Source organism: Anopheles merus, chromosome 2L (assembly GCF_017562075.2).
Source record: "Anopheles merus strain MAF chromosome 2L, AmerM5.1, whole genome shotgun sequence".
Taxonomy (NCBI): Eukaryota; Metazoa; Arthropoda; class Insecta; order Diptera; family Culicidae; genus Anopheles; species Anopheles merus.
In genome coordinates, this window is record NC_054083.1 from 46128495 (window position 1) to 46150664 (window position 22170).

Sequence of the window (22170 nt, forward strand, 5' to 3'; positions counted from 1 at the left end):
CCGGACGTTTGTTGGCGTTGGCAGCGTCGTTATCTCGTTACCTTACGCACTTCTCGGTTTGATGGGAATTATGACAAATTTCCTGTCCCGCGTGGAAAACCGTCGCAGGGCACACGGTGACACTGCACCATCCAGCGTCTATTGACATTTGTCGCATGTCCTCTAGTGTCAGCAAAATGTGTACCCAAGGGCCGGGGCCCGCAAGAAGAGCTTGGCAAATGGTCAGCAAGCAACTATTTCCTGTGTCCTGTGCGAACAACCAGCCCTTGACAGGGGCGAACGCAGCAGAACGCATTCGCAACGAGCGTGTGTATATTTGTACTAACAAAGGTAATTTAAGTTCTGTTACCACCACGGTCCCATTCCTTGGCCTGCTCGATGGCTGTCGTAGCTGTTGTGCTGTCCATTTGTCTGTCCATCGTCTGTACCGGGGGCTGAGACGTTTACACAAATGCTTACGCGAGCAATGATAAGACTCCTAGCAGGGCGCGGTGCTGACAATTTGTGTGACTTTGCTTTTGCGCTTCTCGGTGGAGAAAGGCTTATTTATGGATTGTTGTATTGAAATGATTTTATCAAGCGAAATACAAAGGCAATTTAAAAAATGATAGGGTTTTCTAAACGACTGCTCAATTGAGTGAGCTTTTCCAATAGATCACGTCATGTCCAAACACCCATCATCGGGCACAGCGCAACCATCAATCCACTGTACACATTATTTTACACGCCATTTAACAGAGCATCACCAACGACCACCAAAGCTCATCCCTTTCCCACCCATACCTTCACTTCACAACACTATTCAACAAAAGTCAATGTCCCTTCAATGGTGAATGATTGTTCAGGCGCACCCCGGGGCTTTCAAAATGGTGTCGCTTCGCGAAACGCTTCACTCCCGAGACCGATCACTGAATGATCGGATCGCAGCGGTTGAGGATCAGGACCAGTCCAGTCCGTCCAGTGGACTCGTCCGTTCAATGCATTAAAACGGTGAAACCTCCCAGTTACGTACCATTGAAATTCATAATCGTCAATATTAGCACACTCGGTGCATGGCATGGAAGGAAAACGCATGGAGGAAAACCTGGACTCCGCTGGTGCTCTTCCTAGGTTCGTTCGCTTGTTCGTGCGCAGCGCTATTCACGTTGATTTTGGTCCGTTACACACCAGCTGAACCTGGTTTTTGCTGTCCTGTATGATTTACACGACCACGGCAGCGAACGAAAACTCTGCGGGATGCAACGCTCCAAACTTGCCCGTCCCAAGCCCAAGCGCCTGGCGGTCACACGATGAATGGAAATTTATTCAACGTAAAGTGAATTATTTGCGACATTTAATGAAATCAATTGAGTGAAATGTAATTCGTGTGCTGGAGTGATATGTAAAATTGGCCTCCACACACACACACACACACACACACACACACACCCAGTCGCTCCAGCACCAGTTAGCAGCTAGCGGGAGAATATGTACGGCATGTGTGAGTGTGGCTGGAGCTTTTGTGCATTGCGCTGCTACAGATGGGCGATAAAATTGGCTCCAAGAGTGAGCTCAAAGCGTCGTGCATATTTTCCATTGAATGGTAAGGTTATGATTTTGTGCTGTGAGTTTCACTATGCTTCAATGGTTTATTATGTACTTATTTGCTTACTCTTTATGTTCTACAATTATTGAAATAATCAGTAGATGAATTTCATTTAGTTTAGCTGCACCTTTGTTCGTACGGCGAATCAACGTTTGTTTATGATTAAATCCAGTTTTTAGTCATCTATAGTTGATTGCTTATTATTGTCAATAATAGCATTCAGTACAACTTTATAGCGCAATTCGACACTTTATTTAAACCTCATACCAATCTCTTTGAACTAAATACTTTCAAATCGGAGTGTTTTAATTTCAACGATCGATAAAGATTTTGAAAAGTTTTTCTAACATTTTGCCTCACGACAAGCTTAAAACAAGACCCAAGAGCTCGCTAAGACAAGAGTTCCGCTAATAAAACTACTACGAAAAGCCCTTACTTACTTACTTATCCGGCGCTACAACCGCTTTGCGGTCTTGGCCTGCCTCAGGAGTGTCCGAAACCGCTCACGGTCTCGCGCCTTCGTCTGCCAGTCCGTTATCCCGGCCTTAATGGCGGACGCCTCCACACCATCTTGCCACCTCAATTTGGGCCTACCACGCCTCCTCTGTCCTTGTGGACGGCCTAAAAGACTTTACGGGCTGGGTCGTCCGTTTCCATGCGTATAACATGGCCAGCCCACCGGAGCCTGGCGAGCTTGATACGCTGTACGACAGTGAGGTCGCCGTACATCTCGTATAGCTCGTCATTATAGCGGCTCCTCCATTGTCCTTCCACACTTACGGGGCCAACCATCCTTCTGAGCATCTTCCTCTCGAACGCGGCTAAGAGGGTTTCGTCAGATTTGGACAGTGTCCATGTCTCAGAGGCGTATGTGAGTACTGGTACTATATAGGTACTATATAGTCTCAGCTTCGTCCGTCGCGACAGGTTCTTTGAGGTGAACTGCTTTTTCAGGCTGTAGAATGACCGGTTGGCAGCCAGCATCCTTACGCGCAACTCAGCTTCCATGCTGTTGTCGTTGCTGACCTTTGATCCCAGATAGGTGAATTGTGGGACGACTTCAAACGCCTACGTAGATTCTGATTATTTGTTGGCGGGCCCGCTGATGTTGCCACCATCAGTTTGGTCTTTGCCTCGTTTATCTGCAATCCGAGGTTCTCTGCCGCCTGCTCGATCCCTTGGTAGGCTTCTACTACATAGAAGAGCCGCAGACCAATGATGTCTATATCATCAGCGTATGCCAGGATCTGGGTTGACTTATAGAAGATGGTTCCCGTAGTCTCCACCCTCGAGTCGCGGATGACCCTCTCTAGTGCCAGGTTGAATAGGAGACAAGCAAGCCCGTCCCCCTGGCGCAGACCTTTGGTGGTAGCAAAAGGTCCTGAGAGTTTTCCATCCACCCTCACCTGGCATGTGACGTTGGTCATAGTCATTCTAACTAGCCTTATCAGTTTGGCCGGGATTCCAAATGAGCTCATAGCGTCGTACAGTTTTACCCTGGCTATGCTATCATATGCGGCTTTGAAGTCAATGAAGAGATGGTATGTGTCGTGTCTGTATTCAGCCATCTTCTCCAAGATCTGCCGCATGGTGAAGAAAAGCCCTTACAAAAAGATAATGAGAGGCAACTGCAAATCATCCATCATTACGCCTGGAAGCTTTTAACATGATTAAGGCACCTATCGAACCAGAGTCAATAAAAGTAAAGAATTTTACAGTTTTTAGACAATCTTTGTCTTGTTTGTTTGAGATGACTGACGGTGAGTGTATAAAAACCCTGATGTCTTGTTCGATAGCTGCCGGAGTGCAACTAAACTGACACTTAATGCCTTCTGTGCAATGCTTTGTTCATCCAATCAATGTATTTTCATCAGGATAAGTTTCATAGTATGATGAACTATTAATGCCTAACATAGCAAGTTGTTGTACCATTTTTATACAATTTAAAGCTGAAAGCCTGAACGCTATTCATTGCTTTTCGTTTACTGAATTCAATTGCCTCGCAAATAGCAGCCCACTGCAACGGTGAAGGCAAATTGGTGTGAACAGTTTCTCATTCAACCAGGCAAAAAGTAGCCAATTCACAAAGCAATTCACTTATCACGCTTTACTGATCGTGGTTTAAGAATAATTTTATTTCCTGTTTTTTTTTTTTCGTGTGCAATTCCCCACTATTTCTCTCGAGCAAATGAAAGCTTAAAAAATGCTCAACTGCACGGACGGATATTCTTTGCCAAACCATCGTTCTGCCACCTTATCGCAGGCACGGGAATCGCGTACCCAGCTCGCCACGAGTATCAGGAAGAGATAGTTTATTTGCATGTTATCTGCCTTAACCTGCAGCTGCCCGGTTTTGCTTTCCTTCATTCCCACACAACTGTACTGTTGCTGAGATGCTGGTCGGTACGGGATTCGCGCATCGAGCGCGCTACCTACCATGGGCTGGGAGAGGTCCGCAGCGCGGATTATGGTTCCCAGCGGTAAAATATTCGCCGGGAGTGGAACCATGCATCGCGCACACCGGCACCGGCGGGAATAAACGACTAAAGAGAAAGTTTTTTTTCTTCTTCTCTTATTGTGTACACCCCATCACGGCTGTAAAGCAGCGGCTGCAGCAGCAGCAACAAACACCCGGTCCCGGGCATGCAGCTGGACGGCGGTGGATGGCGGTGGAAAAGAAATAAAACAAAACCCCCTTGGCAGCATTATGTTGTGCGGTGTATAGCCACTACTTACCACAATCTCATCACCTCATCATTACGCTTCGTGGATGCGCTCTTCATCAGCTAGGGAGGGCGCTAGTGTGGCCCCCTTCGGAATGGCTTTCGGTGGATGATGATGATGATGATGGGTTTTGCTCCCTCCCATCCCGTCATAATCATCGTCATCAGCAGCATTTTCATATCCGTTTGCTGTTGCCTTGCGGTGGTGGAAAGACGCGGCGGCAACGGATGTGCATCTTGCAAAACCGTGGTTGGGTTGGGTGTATGGTGTGTGAGGAGATACTGAGCGGTTCGCCTTACGTCCCAGAAGCGAACAGTGGGGAATAAAGAAGCTTGCTCCCATTTCAATTGGGTGAAAGTGAGTTTACACACGTAAATATGGTGTTTGGTGTTGGAAGGAATGAATTTCATTACGTTGTGGAACAGATTTTTGAGCGATGGTTCTGTTTTATGAATTATTTGTTTCCGTTGGCGTCGTTGAGGCATTGTGGTTGACATGATGGGAAATCTGCTTTACAGGTTAAGTGTGTGTGTGTGTGTGTGTGTGTGTGTGTGTGTGTGTGTGTGTGTGTGTGTGTGTGTGTGTGTGTGTATGTTTTGAGTAGGTAAAACGAACTTCAAAATAGGGAGGGAGAGGACACTTTTACAACGTTTCTTCACTGTCAGAATAAAACCACACGCTTGCGACTGTATCAACAACTTTAACGTCGTCTCTCAGCAAACCTGTGGCCAGTCGCCGAGTGTAAGCTTAAGCTTAACCGTAACGAAGCGAGGAACTCGTCATGCATAATCGTGTATGTAGCGCTTACAGAATCGCGCGTGTATTCTTGAGCACACGAGTGAATCCGCATCCAGGCGATAACAAGCGGACGAACCAGCCTCTCCCACACGGTTACAAAACGAAGCCCGGATGCGGAAAGGATCTTGCTGAAAGTTTGCTGAAAGTATTATTTATGTATCCCATAGGTAACCTAAAACTGTTAACGCTCTCTAACCGGCTTCTTCACACGGCTCTAGTTCTCGCTCCATCTTTCACACACACACATACACTCATGCTTTTGTCTATTTAATTCTCTTGCCTCTATTTATCACATCGCTCGCGTGTGTTGTTGGATACCGGTGGACAGGAATGAGCCCCCGAGTCCATCCCACTAGATACAGTGCAGTCCCCGTGCCGTGAGCGGCAGTCTCTTGTGTGCACAAAAAGCTGCTGCAACTTTTTACTACTACTACTACTACAGACACACTCACACACCTTTCACCACACAACCAACAAGCTGCACTCAATCGTGCAGCTATGTGCGGTGGGCGCGCAGATTTAGCCGGTTTGTTGAAAGAGTGCAACAAAGCTCCGACCAACGCACACATAGAGAAATAATACAGTGAAACAAGGGGAATGCAACGACGGAAAGCACTTTCCTGTAAATCCGAAACCACCGGTGGTGGCGGTAGTATTGGGAAGGAAGAGAGTACATAATTCTCGATTTGCCCCGGGGCCCGGGAAGGATGGTCCCGGAATGATGAGCGACGCGCACCGGGGTAGGAGGAGGAGGGACAAGCCGGCCAGGCTAAAACCGCAATAAATCCGAACCGGGGAGGGCCCTCGGACCCTTTTGTTGTGTTGCACGATTGTTTATAGTTTACAGTGCTCTCTATCAAAATGATAAGTTATGCTCGTTGGTAGTTTGGTTGTTTATAGAAATTGTTGCCCTTTTGTGGAGTGGATTCTTCGTAGAATGGGGGGAAATGGCAAGAAAAAGAATGCTTTCGGGAGTAGTGTAAGACAATTTCATACCTTTTTGCTTAAAATAGAGCACTTTTATTCATACAATTGTTAAGGTACAAATTAGTGCTGGGGAAAATGAAGATTTCGTCCGAATCGATTGCGACTAGGTCCGAAATTTTCTGGAATCGATTCCGGATCGTAGGTCCGGAATCAGTTTCCAGAATCGATTCCGGAACCAATTTTGGAATCGGCTCCGGAACCAAATCCGGAATCGGCTCCAGAATTTCGTTCTGGAATCGGCTCCGAAATTAGTTCCGGAATCGGCTCCGGAATCGGAATTGGATCCGGAATTGGTTCCGGAATCGGCTCCGGAATCGGAATAGGCTCCGGAATCAGAATCAGCTCCGGAATCGGAATCTGTTCCGGAATTGGCTCCGGTATTAAAATCGATTCCGACATCGGAATTGACTCCGAAATCAGAATTGGCTTCGAAACGGAGTCGGTTTGGGCATCTTCATAGGAATAGGCATTTGGGTCCAATGATCTAGTCACATGGAGATTCGCAGACTTATTTCACTTCCCCGACTTCTTATTTCAATTCAAACCATTCCATTTCTGGACTCAAGTTCTGATTCCGGAGCCGATTCCGATCCTGGAATCGATTGCGGAGTCAACTCTGGAGCCGATTCCAATCCTGGAATCGATTCCGGAGTTATCTCCGGAATTGATAGATCCGATTCTGAGCTCCCACCACTTGTTCAAATATCGAAATTACATTATTGCACTATTTGCTTACTCTTTTTTTGATTGTTCTATCTATCTTCGTCAAATTCATCCAAGTTTTCGTGATTTTCATACCCTTTTTAAACCATTGTGTGTATACTTACTTACTGACTTTATTTTCTTTCATTTTTTACGATCTTTGTACATCAAATTAATCAAAAGTGTAACATCTAAAAATGTTTTGCCTCTCTTTAATATCCTTCGCCATTTAAAACCAACCAAAAAGCACAATATTTCACCGTTAATATGCTAGGCTTTCACTTAAGCAACCCTCCCCAAACGTACATCTTAAGTCGCGCGACTCGTCTTGTCGCGCTTAATTTAAAACGTTAGCCACCCTCCCGCAGAAGCTGCAGCTTACACACACTGATTACCGGCAGAGCTTCCTTCCCGTTCACCGCCTCAATAACTTTTCCCTCGGAGAAGAAATTGTTCAAAGGTGCTTCGACCCTGCTGCTAGCCGTGCAGAAGGAAGAAAAACAATCGACAGGAAAAGCATAAAATTCTTCGAACGCACTTGGAGGAAGGAGAGAGAGAGATTGGAATAAATTTTTATTATCATTGTAAATGGATTTAATCCTCATCCGTTTTGGGGGAGGGTAGGAAGGGGCAAGAGCCGGAGAGCGAGCATTCCTTCCAATAACCGTTCGGTGTTCGGTGGTCTTGGGGCAATCGCACCCAGCCAGACGGGAAGTAATATTCGACCGAAAGTCCGTGGAATGCGCCAACTTTCCCGAACGGAACGGAACCGACCGGGACTGTATTTTCCGTAAGGGCAGTTTTCTTCTTCCTTTTTTCTTAAAGTTTTGTGCGCCACCTCTCTCTCTCTCTCTTCCACCCTCATCGCAAGTTGTTTTCAAAAGGAAAATTGAAAACAGACAAATTTTTACGCTTCCTTTGTGTGCGTTCCCCCTTTTTCTCGCTTCCTTGCGCTCGCGGCGTGTAGGGTGAACCGGGGGCTTTACAGATTTTCGAGGCCACTTTCAATGCCTTCGCCCTTTGATGCAAAACCTCCCCTCTCTCTGTCCACAGGCTTTACGGTGTGATTTTCCCACGGGGCAGCTTGTCGTCAACATTCAATTTTCCCGACCAAGTCTGTGCTCCCGGGAGCATTCACGTCTCTCTATCTCTCTCTCTCTCTCTCTGTTTATGGAGCGCTTCCCTCCTGTTCAGGCCGAAAAGCAGGGCTTGCTTCACGCGGGCACCGCACAGAGACTCGGCCCAGCACGGGAAATTATCCGGAGAGCTGTTAAAGTTTATTTTTACGAGCCCAAACCAATACCGGTTCAGTAACAACACACACAAAAAAGAAAACAGCAACGGGAAGGGATACTTTCTAAAGCCGCCTGCAAGCATTAAAAACGTGTGCCGACATTCTGGCGCTCGGGGAGAGCACGAGACGGAGTAGAAGAGTGTGTACGCAAGCATTCGCGATGATTAAATACGAGCACGAAATTCGGAGAATAACTTCTAATGCAGCGAAAAAATCAGAAACGCTCGTCTCGGCATTTTTGTTTTCCGAGGGAAAATGTGGAAAAATCATACTCCTTTTTCTCCCCAAGTTTTTAAAGACACTCATCGGGTCTCGTCGGCAGCGAAAGCCAAATAATAAACCATGATCAAAGATTGAGCGAACGGGAGCAACAGCACAGGAATGATGACGTGCGCGAAGCGCACCATAGGCCAATAATTTAATTTAGTCCTTCCCATTAACGGTTTATCCTTTCAGCCAGTGGTTCGTTTCGATGTCTTTTTTTTCGTTTGTGTGTGTGTGTGTGTTTATTCCTGCACTCGTGCCTTTGAAGCGTCGCGGAAGCACAAAACTTTGCTGCGGTCGCGGTTGTCAATGGCTGGGGCGGGGCCGAATGTTGAACGAATTATTTTTCGCTTAATTCTCGGCCCTCGGCCTGGGGCTGGCATCCGGGAAGGATAACGAGTGTAATTTGATTGGAAATTATCTGCGGCGAGGGATCAAATGGGCCGTGCAATAATTTTATTAAGCTGTTTATGAAAATAGCCGCGACAGTGTAAGCTTTCAGGGGGCACCAATGTTCCCGAGTGTGTTTGATTTGATAAGAGGGTGAGGGTGCTGATGCAACATGTTAAAGAGAATGAAAAAAAAATCTATAAAAAAATGCATTAATACTTTTTGAGAAGAATAATTTGATTATTTCAAATTACTAAGCAAAAGATTGTCTTGTCGAGGGGACGACGGATTGAATAGAATAAAACTAATGAACATTAGCATTTTTCCAAGCATTTCTTCGCCCAATATCTCTTGTCTCGGCTGCGCTAAAGGAGTTTGTCGAACCAACCTGTCCCCAAACGCAGAATCATCATGTTTTGATCGTTTCAATCCAATAACCAAAGCTCTTTTGCAGAAAGCATAAATTGTCCCCCTTTCCTATTCATCGCACTCAAACGAAAACCATCTGCTGGCCAAGCCGCTTGTCAGCTTGCGCAAGATAACTACTTCGGGACACAGTTGTCCAATTTTCCACCGGCATCGGCACCCTTACAGCACCATTACCGTATTCGTAATGCCAAGAAGCACTCGAAATGAGCCATCGTTTTGTGCATTTTTACGCTCTGTTTACTGCCCCGCCACTGCAGGTACACTGCCCACGCCACTCGGCATTGACCGGCATTTGGCCACCCGAACGCGGGCGCACGAGTTATCTGCAGTAATCAAACGTGAAAGTATTCGTCTTCTTGTGCAAGTGAGCGAGCCTTTGGAGAGTTTCTTCGCTTGTCCATTTGCAGACACACACACATACAAAAAACTCACAGCAAAGGAGACGCTTTCACCTGACATTCAGCTGACGATGGAAAAGTCCTCCCGTCGTGCGAGTGGAAGCGCTTTATCAATCCAGCTGCTCAGGGTGAACGAGGAATGTCTGTTTCTCCACCGCACAAATACATACCTTTACGAAATGGTAAACGACATCTGCATCCTCCCAACGCGTAATGTGCAAGGTGAAATCTTAAAGTCATATGCTTGCGATCATGTTTCTGTTCGCCGCCCCCAAAGCAGGAGTGTAAAAATGAACGATATTTGGTTACGTACGCGGAGCGCTTTAAAGCAAACCGCACTTACGCGAAAAATGCTGCAAACGAAAGGAAAGAGCACTTCCATCGTACCATCGTCTTCGTTATGCTCGTTATGAGTTGACCCACGCCACGCGAAGGAATGATACCGGTCGGGGCGAAAGCGCCCGTTGTTTGAACACTTTTTGATGACTCAATTTCGACATTGTAAAATTCTACGATAATGAGTGCTGTTTTCCGAGTGGGCGAAGAGGTCCTCCTGTCCGGAATGACTATCGCGTGAAGCGGTGGCAGCAGAGAAGGAACAGAAGGAAAACGGAAGCTATTTTTAAAGAGCGCCGAAACTTACTTCTCGCTCGAAATGGTGTATGCTGGTGCTGGTGCAGACTTGACGCCGGAATCGCCGGAGTGCTGGAATGATTTTTAATTCAAGATCCGCTTTATTGTTACTTATTGTTTGTGTGTGGCGGTAGTGGCGGTGTGTTTTATCGAAGAAAGAGACCCCGCCGGTCGTTGAGTTGATCGAAAATGAGTGTTTGGAAGAATTGAAGGAGATGCTGCGTTGCAGATTTTAAGGTGGATGGAGTGGACCTACCATGAAAATTCGTGCTTATGTTTTGGGTGAAATCTGTTAGTTCTGATATAAAGTTCACCCCTGAGGGGGAGTTTACATTACTTACACGAATAAATTTTTGAAGAATGTATTTCAAAGAACTACTTTACTAAACTCAACAAAATTTTGAATGATTTCTGTATTTCTGAGAAACGCAATCCTTAAAGTTGTTCAGCTTGTGCATGTAAATGAAAGAATTTTAAGAATTAATATTCCACTCCGATCGCATCCATAATCATTCTCTTTCTATTCTGCGCATCTCCACCTTCGTGTTTGAGTTTATCGGGCAAACTTTCCCAAACACTCAATAACTAATAATCTGCTCGTATGACGACGTTAGCTGGATGGTGCTAACGGGAAAGTTTATGCTAACGACACGACGCAACCGAACCGATGCTTCAGCAAATTGCACCAGAATACCGTGCAATTCGCTCTGAACGGCGTGGCCAAAATTTAGCAAACTTTCCACCCTTACCACCACCACCACCACGATTGCCATCCATACACATTCTTGCGCTGACTTCCTGGGAATCGTCTAATTTTCCGCCCGCTCACAGCTCGCATATGCATATAACGGGACGCCAAGTATGAGCGGATGTATGCGATGAATAAAAACCCGTTCAGCCACATTATCTACCACCGTTCGGCTCACAACGGTGACAGTTCAGGGTTGGCGGGAGCAAAAATTTAAATGAGCTTCTGCGCGGGCCTTCCCACCGCACCATATCTTCGATGTCACTTTAAATTTCGACAATTATTATTAACTGCAACCGTCATAGCCGGGGCTGCGAATGCTGAAGCGAAATAGAGCGTGCGCTCGTCCCGCTTCACCGGCAAGGTATGCTACTTCACTCGACAATTTTCCGAATTCTCGGTACTACCGGATATAACCGAGCCGTGCCAATCCGTTACGCAGGGGAGCATCGGTGTGCATCGGTTAAATCGGCGGAAGCTAATGATCAAACGTGATGATGGGAAAAGTTTTCTGTCACACAGAAAAGTCTGAGTGCTTCGGTACCGTGTGCCATTCCACCGGTACGCTGGCTTTGCTTGGAAATGCTTCATTTGCATCTGGCCCTGTCTGTGTGTGCCGGCAGTGGTACAGCGCGGAAGAAAAGTCAATATGGGCGATGCGAGTCGGAGTGCCGGAAGTGTGCGTAAATACTTCAAAAAGTTTCATCCCTCCTAAACGCAAACCGCTGGGCCGCCGCAGCATCGAAAGACGTTGCCAGCAAGGTGTGAGAAGGCATTCGGCGAACGCGCGGAGTAGGTCATAGTGTGAAGATGTTCGCGCGCGAGCAGATAATTAAATGGTGCAATATGGTGCGTGGCCCGAAGCGAGCGAGCACTTTTAACACCTTCAACACTGTCGCTATTATTTTAGCGGATTGTAGATTGAACGGAACGCTGGTGCACTTGCGTGGCGGTTGGGCTGGTGCACAGCACAGCGACACAGCGAAGGACACAGGGAAGGAGTGAGTGTTTTAATAAGGAAATTGCTTCGGGACAAAGGTTGGCGCTGTGTAAATGAAGTACGGCGTTTATCCGGCGACGCTGACAAAAGAATCTTCCGTCATCTGGCCGGAAGCTCAGCTTATGGGAAAGGTTTATTTAAGACATTTGCTTGCCGAACAAAGTAACTTTAAGTCAATCGTCAAACTCCCAACCGGGGGGAGGAAAAGTTGAAGCAAAAAATTAAATCCTAAAAGAAGGATGAAAAGAACAACGATTAAAATTAATTAGTAGCTCATGCTCTTTTCCTGTCGAAGATGGACTTTTACATCCATTCGATAGGATGCTCTACATCCATTGGAGATGTTGAAAGTTGATGAAGCTGTGGGATGATCCTCTGGGGAAGAGCTTGATAATAAAAATTGTTAACGAACTACGGAACTTATCCTAGGGCGGAGAGTTTTTATTAATAACTACCAGTCAATGTGCTTTGAGAATCTTTTCGGCATGTTCTATGTACGTTGTGGAGCCAATTAAGCATCCAATGGATGTGTTGAAAGTGTATGCTCCCATTTTGTGCTGAGGATGTACAATGAACACCAGTTACCTAGTAGAAACACTCTGAATAGTATGTAAATCCCAATTATGTGATAAGAACCATTCGATAGTTGAACCAATGAATGCCTTGTTAGTAATGATCACCACAAGACGATGAGTGCAAAGGTTACAGATAATATGCTAAATGATAACTATTTATTGTTTACAAAAGTTTTAGTTAAATTAACCAATATTTAACGATGCTTTAATAATCCCCAACCATTGTGCATTGTGTTCTTTCGACCGAAACCATTAATTTAACAGAAAGTAAAAGGCAAGACACCATTTCGTTTGACAAAACAATCTGTTTATTTGTCAGCTTCGTTTTTTATTATTTAAAAACATGTACACTTTATTCAGTTTTTCTTTCTTGTTCTTTTTCTTGCTGTTGTTATCATTTATCGTTTTAGATCTTATTTTATCTTGCTGCTTGTGTTTCCATTGACCAATTTCATTGAATCATGCGCCGTTATGTTTGTATATAGTTCCTTCGTGTATGTGTGTGTATGTGTGTGTGAGAGAGAGGGTGTTATTCTTTTTACTTTACCATTTTCTCCTCACGTTTGCTTCTTTTCCATTCAAACGTGTTTGTTTGTGTTGTTTTGCATTTTGTGTTTCTTTTCACTTGTTGTCCTTTTTCTCTGTTCTCTCTCGTTTTCTATGTCTCTCTTTTTATATATACTGTAACATTCCCTGCTCACGTCCTGGTTATTTTTTTTTTGGTTTTCACTTTACTCTTTTGCGTTATTGTTTTTTTTTTGTTCGCTTTCCAAATGTTTACTCATTTTCGCTGCAGTACGATAATGTTTTTGTTTTTTTTCGCTGGGGTTTTAACTAGTGACTAAGTTTGGATGTGTGTTTTAAAATATTTAGTTTGAGTGTTTTTTTGTTTTGTTTTGTTTGCTTCTCTCTTTACATTTAAGTTGTGATGCAAATGGGTAAAACGAATGCGATGTAAAACGCGCGATGGTTTTGCTTTGCCTTCCCCTCGTCAACTCCCATCTCTCATTATTCCACATTGAGGGGGGGTCACAAAGCTCTAGAAAAATTTGGCTTTTACCTATGTATGCGTCGCTTGACGGGCGTATATCGTTTTGTTTGTGTGTGTCTGTGTGTGTGTGTGTTTTGCTGAGACATAGTGTTTTGCTACTAATGGCCATAGTTGAGTAGGAAGTAGAGCTAACGCCTTTCCCTTCCGTTCAAAGTAATCCCTTTGTCGGAGTTGATTTAACCTACCGATGAGTGAATTCGTCACGTCACGTTCGCTGGGCATTAGCACACCATTTGGAAACAATCAACGATAGAACGGCAACAGAATCGAACGTTGATGCCTTTGCGTTGTTTTTTTTTACAACTTGCATGCCCTGATTAACCTGTAGTTGTTTTGTTTCTTCCTTCCTTTTTAATGTGTAGATAATAGAGCGTAACATTCATTATTGGGTGCATAACCGTGGGGGGGGGGGGGGGATTGAAAAAACATAAAACGATGCCCTACCTTTCCATTAGTCTCTGGGAGTATGTACACATGCGAGGAAGAAAGTAATAAAGATTTGCTTTACGAGATGCTTCAGGGAACGAGAGTGCTGTTCGTTCTATTCGCTTCGTTTGGGGTTTTTTCCCCCGCCGAATGCAAGTAGCCTGTCCCACCGGCGAATGGTGAGCATTGAGCGACGACTTAAATCGCAATAAAATTTTAGCTAAGCTTGTTTTTTTGCTATAGAATTTGTCAATCTTGAACATATCTTGAAGCCAACAATGGATGATCCTGCTTTTGGCTGGTTTGTGGTTTTTACGATGCTTTATCTTTCCTTTCTTTTGTTGTTGTTGTTTGTTTTATTATGTATCACATTCATTTGTTTACTTTTTACTAGAGTTCCACTGTTTGCAATAATGTAGCACACCTCTGTTAACCTCCATGCCCCTTTTAGTTTAACAACGTAGTAATGATGATAAGGCCGGTCTCATGGTACGAGCCGGTCTCATGGTACAGTCGTCAACTCGTACGACTTAACAACATGCCCGTCATGGGTTCAAGCCCCAAATAGACCGTGCCGCCATACGTAGGACTGACTATCCTGCTATGGGGGGAAATCAATAAGTCACTGAAAGCCAACCCCACAAGTGTGTTGGCAGGCCTTGACCGGCATCGGTTGTTGAGCCAAAGAAGAAGAAGAAGAATGATGATAAGGAAATTTTATTTGGGGTTTAAAAAAAAAGCTTCAGAGTCGTTATATTGAATGTCAAACAGAGGATAATGAGCCTACTACCAAAATGAAATACTTTCTTATTTCCCAAATAATTCATTCAACGAACATGTTAACAGACGCCGTTACGAAAAATTGTCTACTTCAAACTGAACGCTATGCACGTGTCTTTCTCATTCATCCCATTCACCGTAGAAGCTCTCAGTTGGCGCACCGTCCCAGCGGACCCCACCCTTGCCGGCCCACGTTGAGACAAACAGAGAAAAGTACAGCAGAATGCACTTACTAGCGGTACGAACGCAGCGTCACGGATGGCCCCGATGCAGGCCAGCAGCAGCGTGACGTGACCATGCGCCATCATCCAGCAGCGCCCAGCGAAGCGCCAGCACGAAACAATACAAGCGACCGAGCGGAGCAAACCAATGCACGGGCCTGCGAAAGCAATCCGGACCACTTCCAGCGAGCTGCTGCTGCTGCTGCTGCTGCTGCTGGAAGCGAACAGACACAGCAGCAGAGCGGCTGGCACGGTGGCGATGAGCAGCCGGCTGAGGGCAAAGCTCGGACCGAGCAGTCCCGTGGGGCTGGCATTTTTCGAGGCCAGCGCTTTGGCCGCCGTCTCCAGGCAGCTGCGAAACTCGCGATAGTCCAGCCGGGTAATGGCACAGTAGTGGTTGAGCAGGCAGACTCCCTCGCAGGTGCTGGTCGCGTGGCGCACGGAGTTCGCCCTGTAGTACCTGGGGAAGTTAGAGTTGGAAGGGAAAATCGTTCACTAGGTTGATCGGGAAAGGACATTCATTTATGGGACTTAAATAAATTTGAAATAAATCTTAAAATAAAGTTATCGAAGGACTATTCAATGAAATAGGAGTCCAAAAATCTAAAAAAGGAAAAGGTTAAATGGTTATTGAAGCATTTTGTCAAGCCACTGTATGTTCTTGAGTAAACCCTTTAAAAAAATCGTCCATCTGGCAATCATGTCCCCCTAAAGCCGGAAGCATACTTTGAAGTCCATTAAAAAATATCCTGCTAAAAGCTCCCGCCACTAGCGTGATATCAAAGCAGCAGCAATAAACAATCCATGCCTTCAGAGTGTGTGAAAAGTGATGCTCTATGTGGTCTGTACTAAATATCCTTTGCCTACCGAGGACAGCAGCGCGGACGAGAGTGTGTGCGCTGAGCTGACAGAAGATATTAAATTCCATTGCCAAGACGAGCGACTCTTCCACGACCCACGAACGACAAACGACGAACGCCTAACGACTCGCTGCAAATGACAACCCAACTCACGGATAGAGCTTTTGAGCAAAAAAAAAAAAACGAACGCACACAAAACTTTTCTGATTTCACACAAGACAGATTATTGTTAACTCCTTTTCGTTTTCTTTCTCTCCATCTGTCTCTTCACTCTTTTTCTCCTTCTTTCATCTGCGAACAGGCGATCCGTTCCGAACCGGTAAAGGCTTGTCAGCTACACGCGCGCGCGTAGGGTGCAAATTCCGTGGGACAGTGGGTGAGATGGCAACCGAGCCTCGTTCCACCCATTCCGGGCGACACTTTGCTGCCCACCGAGTGAAAGCGACCGGGCGGAGGACTTTGTTGCGTAGGGCGACCGGCCAAAACTTTTCCATCCCTTCAAGTGGGCTGTGGTTTGCCCCGCGGGGATCGGGGCAACGAGGAAGGTTGAGGCCTTGAAACTAACACCGGCAATGACATGTTCGTGCTCGGTGGGATGGAAAACGCTATCGTGAGTTTGGTGGGCATGAAATATGCCGGTCCGGCAAGGGTGTGTGTGTGTGTGTGTGAGGATATTCGAACTTCAATCACTGTGCGAGATAAGCAATGATGGGACATGCCGGTCCGGACACCGGGTTCCCCGGCAGGCAATGCGCCCATCGATTTCTAGACATATTCCAAGAAGCTGGCTCGAGCTGGCTCGATACCGTCTTTGGTGGCAGTTGTGAAAGGGTTCCTGAAGGTCCTCGGTGTTTCCGTGGACAACGGTGATGACAACGGTGAGGAAACGGTAACCCACTGGATACCGGAGCGTGTGGATGAATGATACAAATAAAATGCTAGATTACTTTACCCACACTCTGCTCTGGCTTCATGCCCTATTCCATTGCTATCGTCATGATACGTTCGTTAGGAATCGGAATTGGGTTTCGGGATTGACACACACACGAAAAAAGGGAAGGAAAAAAAAACTGGAAGAGATTTGAATCTGAATAAGCCATAGCAAATCCCAAAATTGCTCCTTTATGCGACCACACACTTGCACGCAGGCAGTTTGCCGAAAGGATCGGCAAGGGAACAGAACCTTCAATAAGAAGTAAACATATCTCAAGCTCTTCTTTTTTTTGTCAAGAACGGGAAATCTATGCCGGTCACAGGAAGATGCTTCCTTCCTCACAGTAAATGGAATATCGATAGTGGTCCACCAACAAACGCAAACACTTGCGCGCACACACACCCTTGCGGTCTCATGGAGCGGATAATGGAATGCCGAAGAGGATTTCCTTTTTGCGAGAACTCTTCCAGTCATTGAGTTTTTTTGAGGCTCAAAGGCTCATTCGGGAATTTGGGGTTGAAGAATCGATCGAACAAAACTTCCCATTCCCATGCTCGCTCGAAACTTATTCACCACATAAGGCTTTGTTGTATTGTTGTATGCGTTGAGGGATGCTTCCTACGCAATGGCTTCCGTTGGCGCCACAGTTCAATGGCCGGGCGAAAGTTACACCGGGCGGGCGCTAAGCAACGGCCGTAAGCTCGAGGGTGGGGCAACCGGCAACCGGGTTAAACCCACGATCCAACATTTAGCCTCTGTGACTGGCTGAAAGCTAAGGTCACAAACAAACAAATATGAAAGCCACACACACACACTCACACAGCTAAACCATCGTCCTCATCAGAGCAGAGGCGTAAATGGTGGTCGCGAACGCCCGCGCAAGGTACGATCGTTCGCGCCGATAAGCCATTGCTGCCCTATCTACAGCAATGGGGTAGCAGCAAAGGTAGCAAACGGGAAGGGAAAGGATTTACCTTTCCAAGCAGGGCGCAACAACAACATAAATACAGCAAACACACCAACCAACGACTCGCGAGAAGCTTCTCCGGCGGCGTGCTCTGTTTGCGAAAGTCATCCGTTCCCGTGTCCCCTCGGTTGTTCGCCATCACACGGAACGGATTCCAACCCCTTCCACTCGGATAAAATATTGGAATCGTAAATGGGATTAACTAAAAATAGTGCAAAGCTCTCACGGATGGCTGCGTGCAGGAGAGGCACAGGGAACGGCCGGAAAGGGAAACATTTGTCGAATCTGACATTGTTTTATGACATCGGTTTTGGTGGTGGGGGGAAAAAAACAGGAAATAAAAATATCTCCGTCCCGTGCCACAGCTGGAGGACCCGTGTGTTGGAGGAGCTGGCTGCGAGGACGGGCGCAAGATTACACGAAACTTCGTGTCCCATATCTTCGGTCGGAAATCCTTAATAAAGCGTACCGGGTTGTTTATAGAAACGGGAAATCTTTTTGCAAATATAAGCCAGGATAAACGGGAGCGGGACAACGATTCCAAACATTCCTTGTGTGTATATACATGGAGGAAGCTACAGACTTACTTCATGAACTGCGCGTCGTCCGCGTTGTTGAAGCGATCGGCCAGATTGTGCAGGGCCAGCGAGGACACCTCGCTGAGCCCGTAGTAGTAGGTGGTAAGGTTGTACTCAGGCTGCCAGACGGCTTCCTCCAGCTTGTTCGCTTGCTCTAAATCTAGATAGTACTGCGTGTAGTCTAAGACCTGTCCGGCGGTGGGGAAAAAAACGAAGTTTGTTGTGGAACGAAGAATGTTTATGTTTAGATTGTGTCTGTTTGTGGAAGTTGTCGCCCCGGTGCGCCGCCTTACCTGCCCTGTATCGGTGTCGAATTTGTACAGCCGCATGGCGGGATTGTTAGATTCGCTGCTTCTCCGGGGGCTTATCGATGGCGCAATCATCATCCAGGAGACAGGTTTTCCTGATAAAAGAGGGACAGAAGGGAACAAACGTCAATGCCAAGAGGAACAACACTACCAAGGAAAGGCTGAGTTTGTTGCTTTTCGTTGGCAAAGCTCCATAAGCTCCACTTACCAACTTCATTGTAAACCACTCGGAACGAATCCGAATGTAGATGGCCGAAGAACTGTCCCTGGATGATCGATGAGTATCGCTTCACCAGCCGCAGATAGCGCACGTTGTTCTTCTCGGTGAAGCTGGAATGCCCGAACGGTACCGTGTGGCCAATGTGGCGCTCGTCCGAGCCTGGTGGTATGTGTCCTACGATATATACCTGCGCATGTGTGCAAGAGAGGGAGAGAGAAAGCAGAACGTTGAGTGATTTGATTTAGTAAGCGGTTTTTTGGGTGTATGTGTGCTGGGAATGAAACAAGCAAAACCATTCTGCGGTATCAAAAATTCAATTATGAAGCCATAAAACTTAAGACATCAAAATTGAACGCTTTCGGCCACTTTCGTGCATGGGGACATGGGGCAGCAGTTTGTGTCCGGTCCTGACATAAAGCGACACCGTAACACTTTCACCATCGATATCGGCCTAGTCTGCCCTTTCTCTTTTTGTGATGAGTGAACGCTTTGATTGGATCAAACCGAGGACCTAGAAACCTATCAAATCAGACAGCCAGGTAGCCAGCGAGTCAACCATCTTGGGCCGGCTTTGACTCTGTTAGCCACATAAATGAACCACAATCTCGAGGAATTGGATATTGATTGTCATAAAATCGTCATAAAACCACAGCCAGGTTAAAAGCCAGGTGCGTAGCGTAGGACGCTATTTCGGAAAGAGCTTTCCGAAATTGCTTCCCAATGGGGTGGGCTGGAAAGCAGTGCTGGGGGGCAGCATGGTCAAAGAAAGAAAAAAACAGCAGCGATAAGTCATTCGAACGAGACGAGTTCTGTAAAGTGCCTCTCATCCGAGAAAAGCGACGGTATGACTAATGGATTCGAAAGATTGGTCGTTTCGTTTCGACATGGGGATGATGAATTATAGAGCGGGCCGCCAGACATTGGTGCCGGTGACATCCATCCTTTAACCAGTGCTTTCCAAGGGGCGCCGTGGGGTCCGGAGCCACCTACCGGGGCTTTCGAAACTAATGCGATTTTACCGGCAAGAGGTTTCGAGATATTGATTTGAAGAAGCAGATGTCCTACTCAACGTCAACAAAAAGACCTTCCTTCACTAACACACCCTCACACACACATACTGCCCCCACAAACACAGCGTAGAGCTTTCAGTAAGCTTTCGGTATCAGAATGTCCTTCTGCTACCGCTTTGACCTGGCAAGGGACGAGACGGGCCGGCTTACACAGTTTCGCCACACTTGTGACAAGCGGTTGAATTGTTAATGCATGTAAGATGTAAATCTCTGGCCAAATTCCCAACGAGCCAACCAATATTTCTCAACCCGGGCGCTTAACCACAACCACCACTACCGGGGGAGGGTTGGGTTTGGCAGGTGCAAAGGAGGGTGGGGTGTGGCAAATGACAAAGTTAGAGGTAGTCGGAAAGCGCTTTGGTGCCGCACCGCAGCAAACACCGAAGCGCACAGATTCAATTATTCATTCGTCTGGAGATTGCAAATAATGGAACATAAATTGAAACTGTCGCGCGAACCTTTAGCCTTTGCTAGACGAGAGTGAGAGGAGAGGTGTTGGGAAGGGTGGGAAAAAATAAATTGTTATTACAGCGCCATTACAGTCTGAGGGATTACAACAACATTGCAGGTGATTCGGAAGGTTTCGGAAGTTCACTTGGGCAGCGGACAATTTCGAAATTGATTCATGCGAACTCAAAACATTGGGCTCAGAGCAATTACCAGAACTTTGTAGCTTTAATGACATTGAGAGGGACTTCATTTATTACAATGACGTTTTCGTTTGTTTGGGTTTTTGATTTGAAATTATTGAAATACTTCCACAAACCACATAGGTGGCATAAAACTGCCTTGAGATGCAGTCATTGAAGGGCATTTGTCTTGCGGATTGCATATTTTAAGGCTGTTTATATCTTATTGGAAATTTTCCCCCAATCTCTAAGCATCCTTCGTTCAATCTGATTAGTTGTGCTGAAAATAAAACTCCACAAAGGCATTGCACCACTTTGCCAGTATGCATAGAATCGAAGCAATCTATCGCCGGGCGGATAAACGGATTGCCGAATTGTGATCGCTCCAATTGGCTCGTAAATCAATTTCGGCATCAGTGTTGCTTTTGTTTTATCCGTTATCCGTGAGCATTTTTTGCTCTTTTGCAGAAGCATCAGGAACGGAGAGTAACAATAACCCAACGGGATGGACATCGGGAAGCGTCTCATGACCCGGAATGACCCCGTACGTGCAATAACCGCATCGAATAAATAGTACATCGAATGGCGCTCGAATCTCGGCCGGCTTACGGGCTGCGGTTTGTATCTACCGTCGTTGGCAATTCCGATCATGGTACGCTTGTCTCGGCTGCATTGCATCCCATCGAGCTGATTGATGATTATGATGATTGCCCCGGAACGGGGTCTCGCTTGGACGACGCTCTCGGTAGAGCAGATAGTATGAATGATGTCTGGCCGCTGGCGTTCGTGATGTTGCATGAGCAATTGAATAGTGAAACGGGTTGTCCGTACGGTGGCGTAGGCTGCCCATCATCGCTGCACGTTTGGTTGAGTGATGGGTAGGTTAGTTGCATTAGAAATTCAATTGTATGCTGTCTATTAGCAGTGAGTAGGTTGCGTTCGTACTAGGTGAGTGCTTGAGAGCAGCGTAAAGGGAATACCGACCTGCATTAATTTAAAGTATTTTTCAATCCACTAAGAGAACCCATCGATTCCATTGATTCTGCTGATTCAACTTCTGAAAGTGAGCCATCTAATTTATCTTTCCCATCTTAAGCATCCGATCCATTGTTTCGCAATAAATTTTTAACCACCCTTCTTAACGTGTTTGCCAAAACGATTCGCATTATCTCTTATCGCACACAAACTGGGCCAGCCAACTGTTCGGCTGTTTGCCGGAGCGCAATTATCTTACCAAGCAAAAACAGAAAAAGAAAAGAACGCAATGGGAAAAGTTCTACTCGTGCTTTTAATTTTACAGCAAGCAAAACACCGCACGCGTTCAACGGGAAAACTTTGGTCCGATCCGCCGAAGGGGTTTTGAAAGCGGCTACACAAAACGGTACCGGGCTGGGCCGGTTCGAGCCCGAGCTGCTCCCATTAATAGCGGCGTTAATCGATTTTTAATTTAGTTTTAATTTTATCAGCTGCACCGGACAGCTTACGGGCAGGATGCTGATTACTTCCAGCTTTTCCAGCCGCAGCCAACCCACTCGCTCGTCAGCCTCGTCCCCGTCATTGGCGAGATGCGGGTTCTGGGTTGGGAAATGATATCTCCCA

At 46.2% G+C, this 22170-nt stretch overlaps 1 protein-coding gene across 2 annotated transcripts in view; it reads right to left on the reverse strand.

Annotated features, from left to right (window-relative positions):
• Positions 1–14671: 14671 nt before the first annotated feature.
• The window catches only part of LOC121593268 (acid sphingomyelinase-like phosphodiesterase 3a), an 81356-nt gene continuing 73857 nt past the window's right edge, over positions 14672–22170 (reverse strand). For both annotated transcript variants that reach the window (XM_041915489.1, XM_041915490.1), the window contains exons 7-10: positions 18861–19059; positions 18638–18747; positions 18354–18532; positions 14672–15465 (exon numbers count right to left, since the gene is read on the reverse strand). In XM_041915489.1, the coding sequence (XP_041771423.1) occupies positions 14871–15465; positions 18354–18532; positions 18638–18747; positions 18861–19059 (1083 nt within the window). In that variant the 3' untranslated portion in view covers positions 14672–14870. The remainder of the gene's footprint in view (positions 15466–18353; positions 18533–18637; positions 18748–18860; positions 19060–22170) is intronic.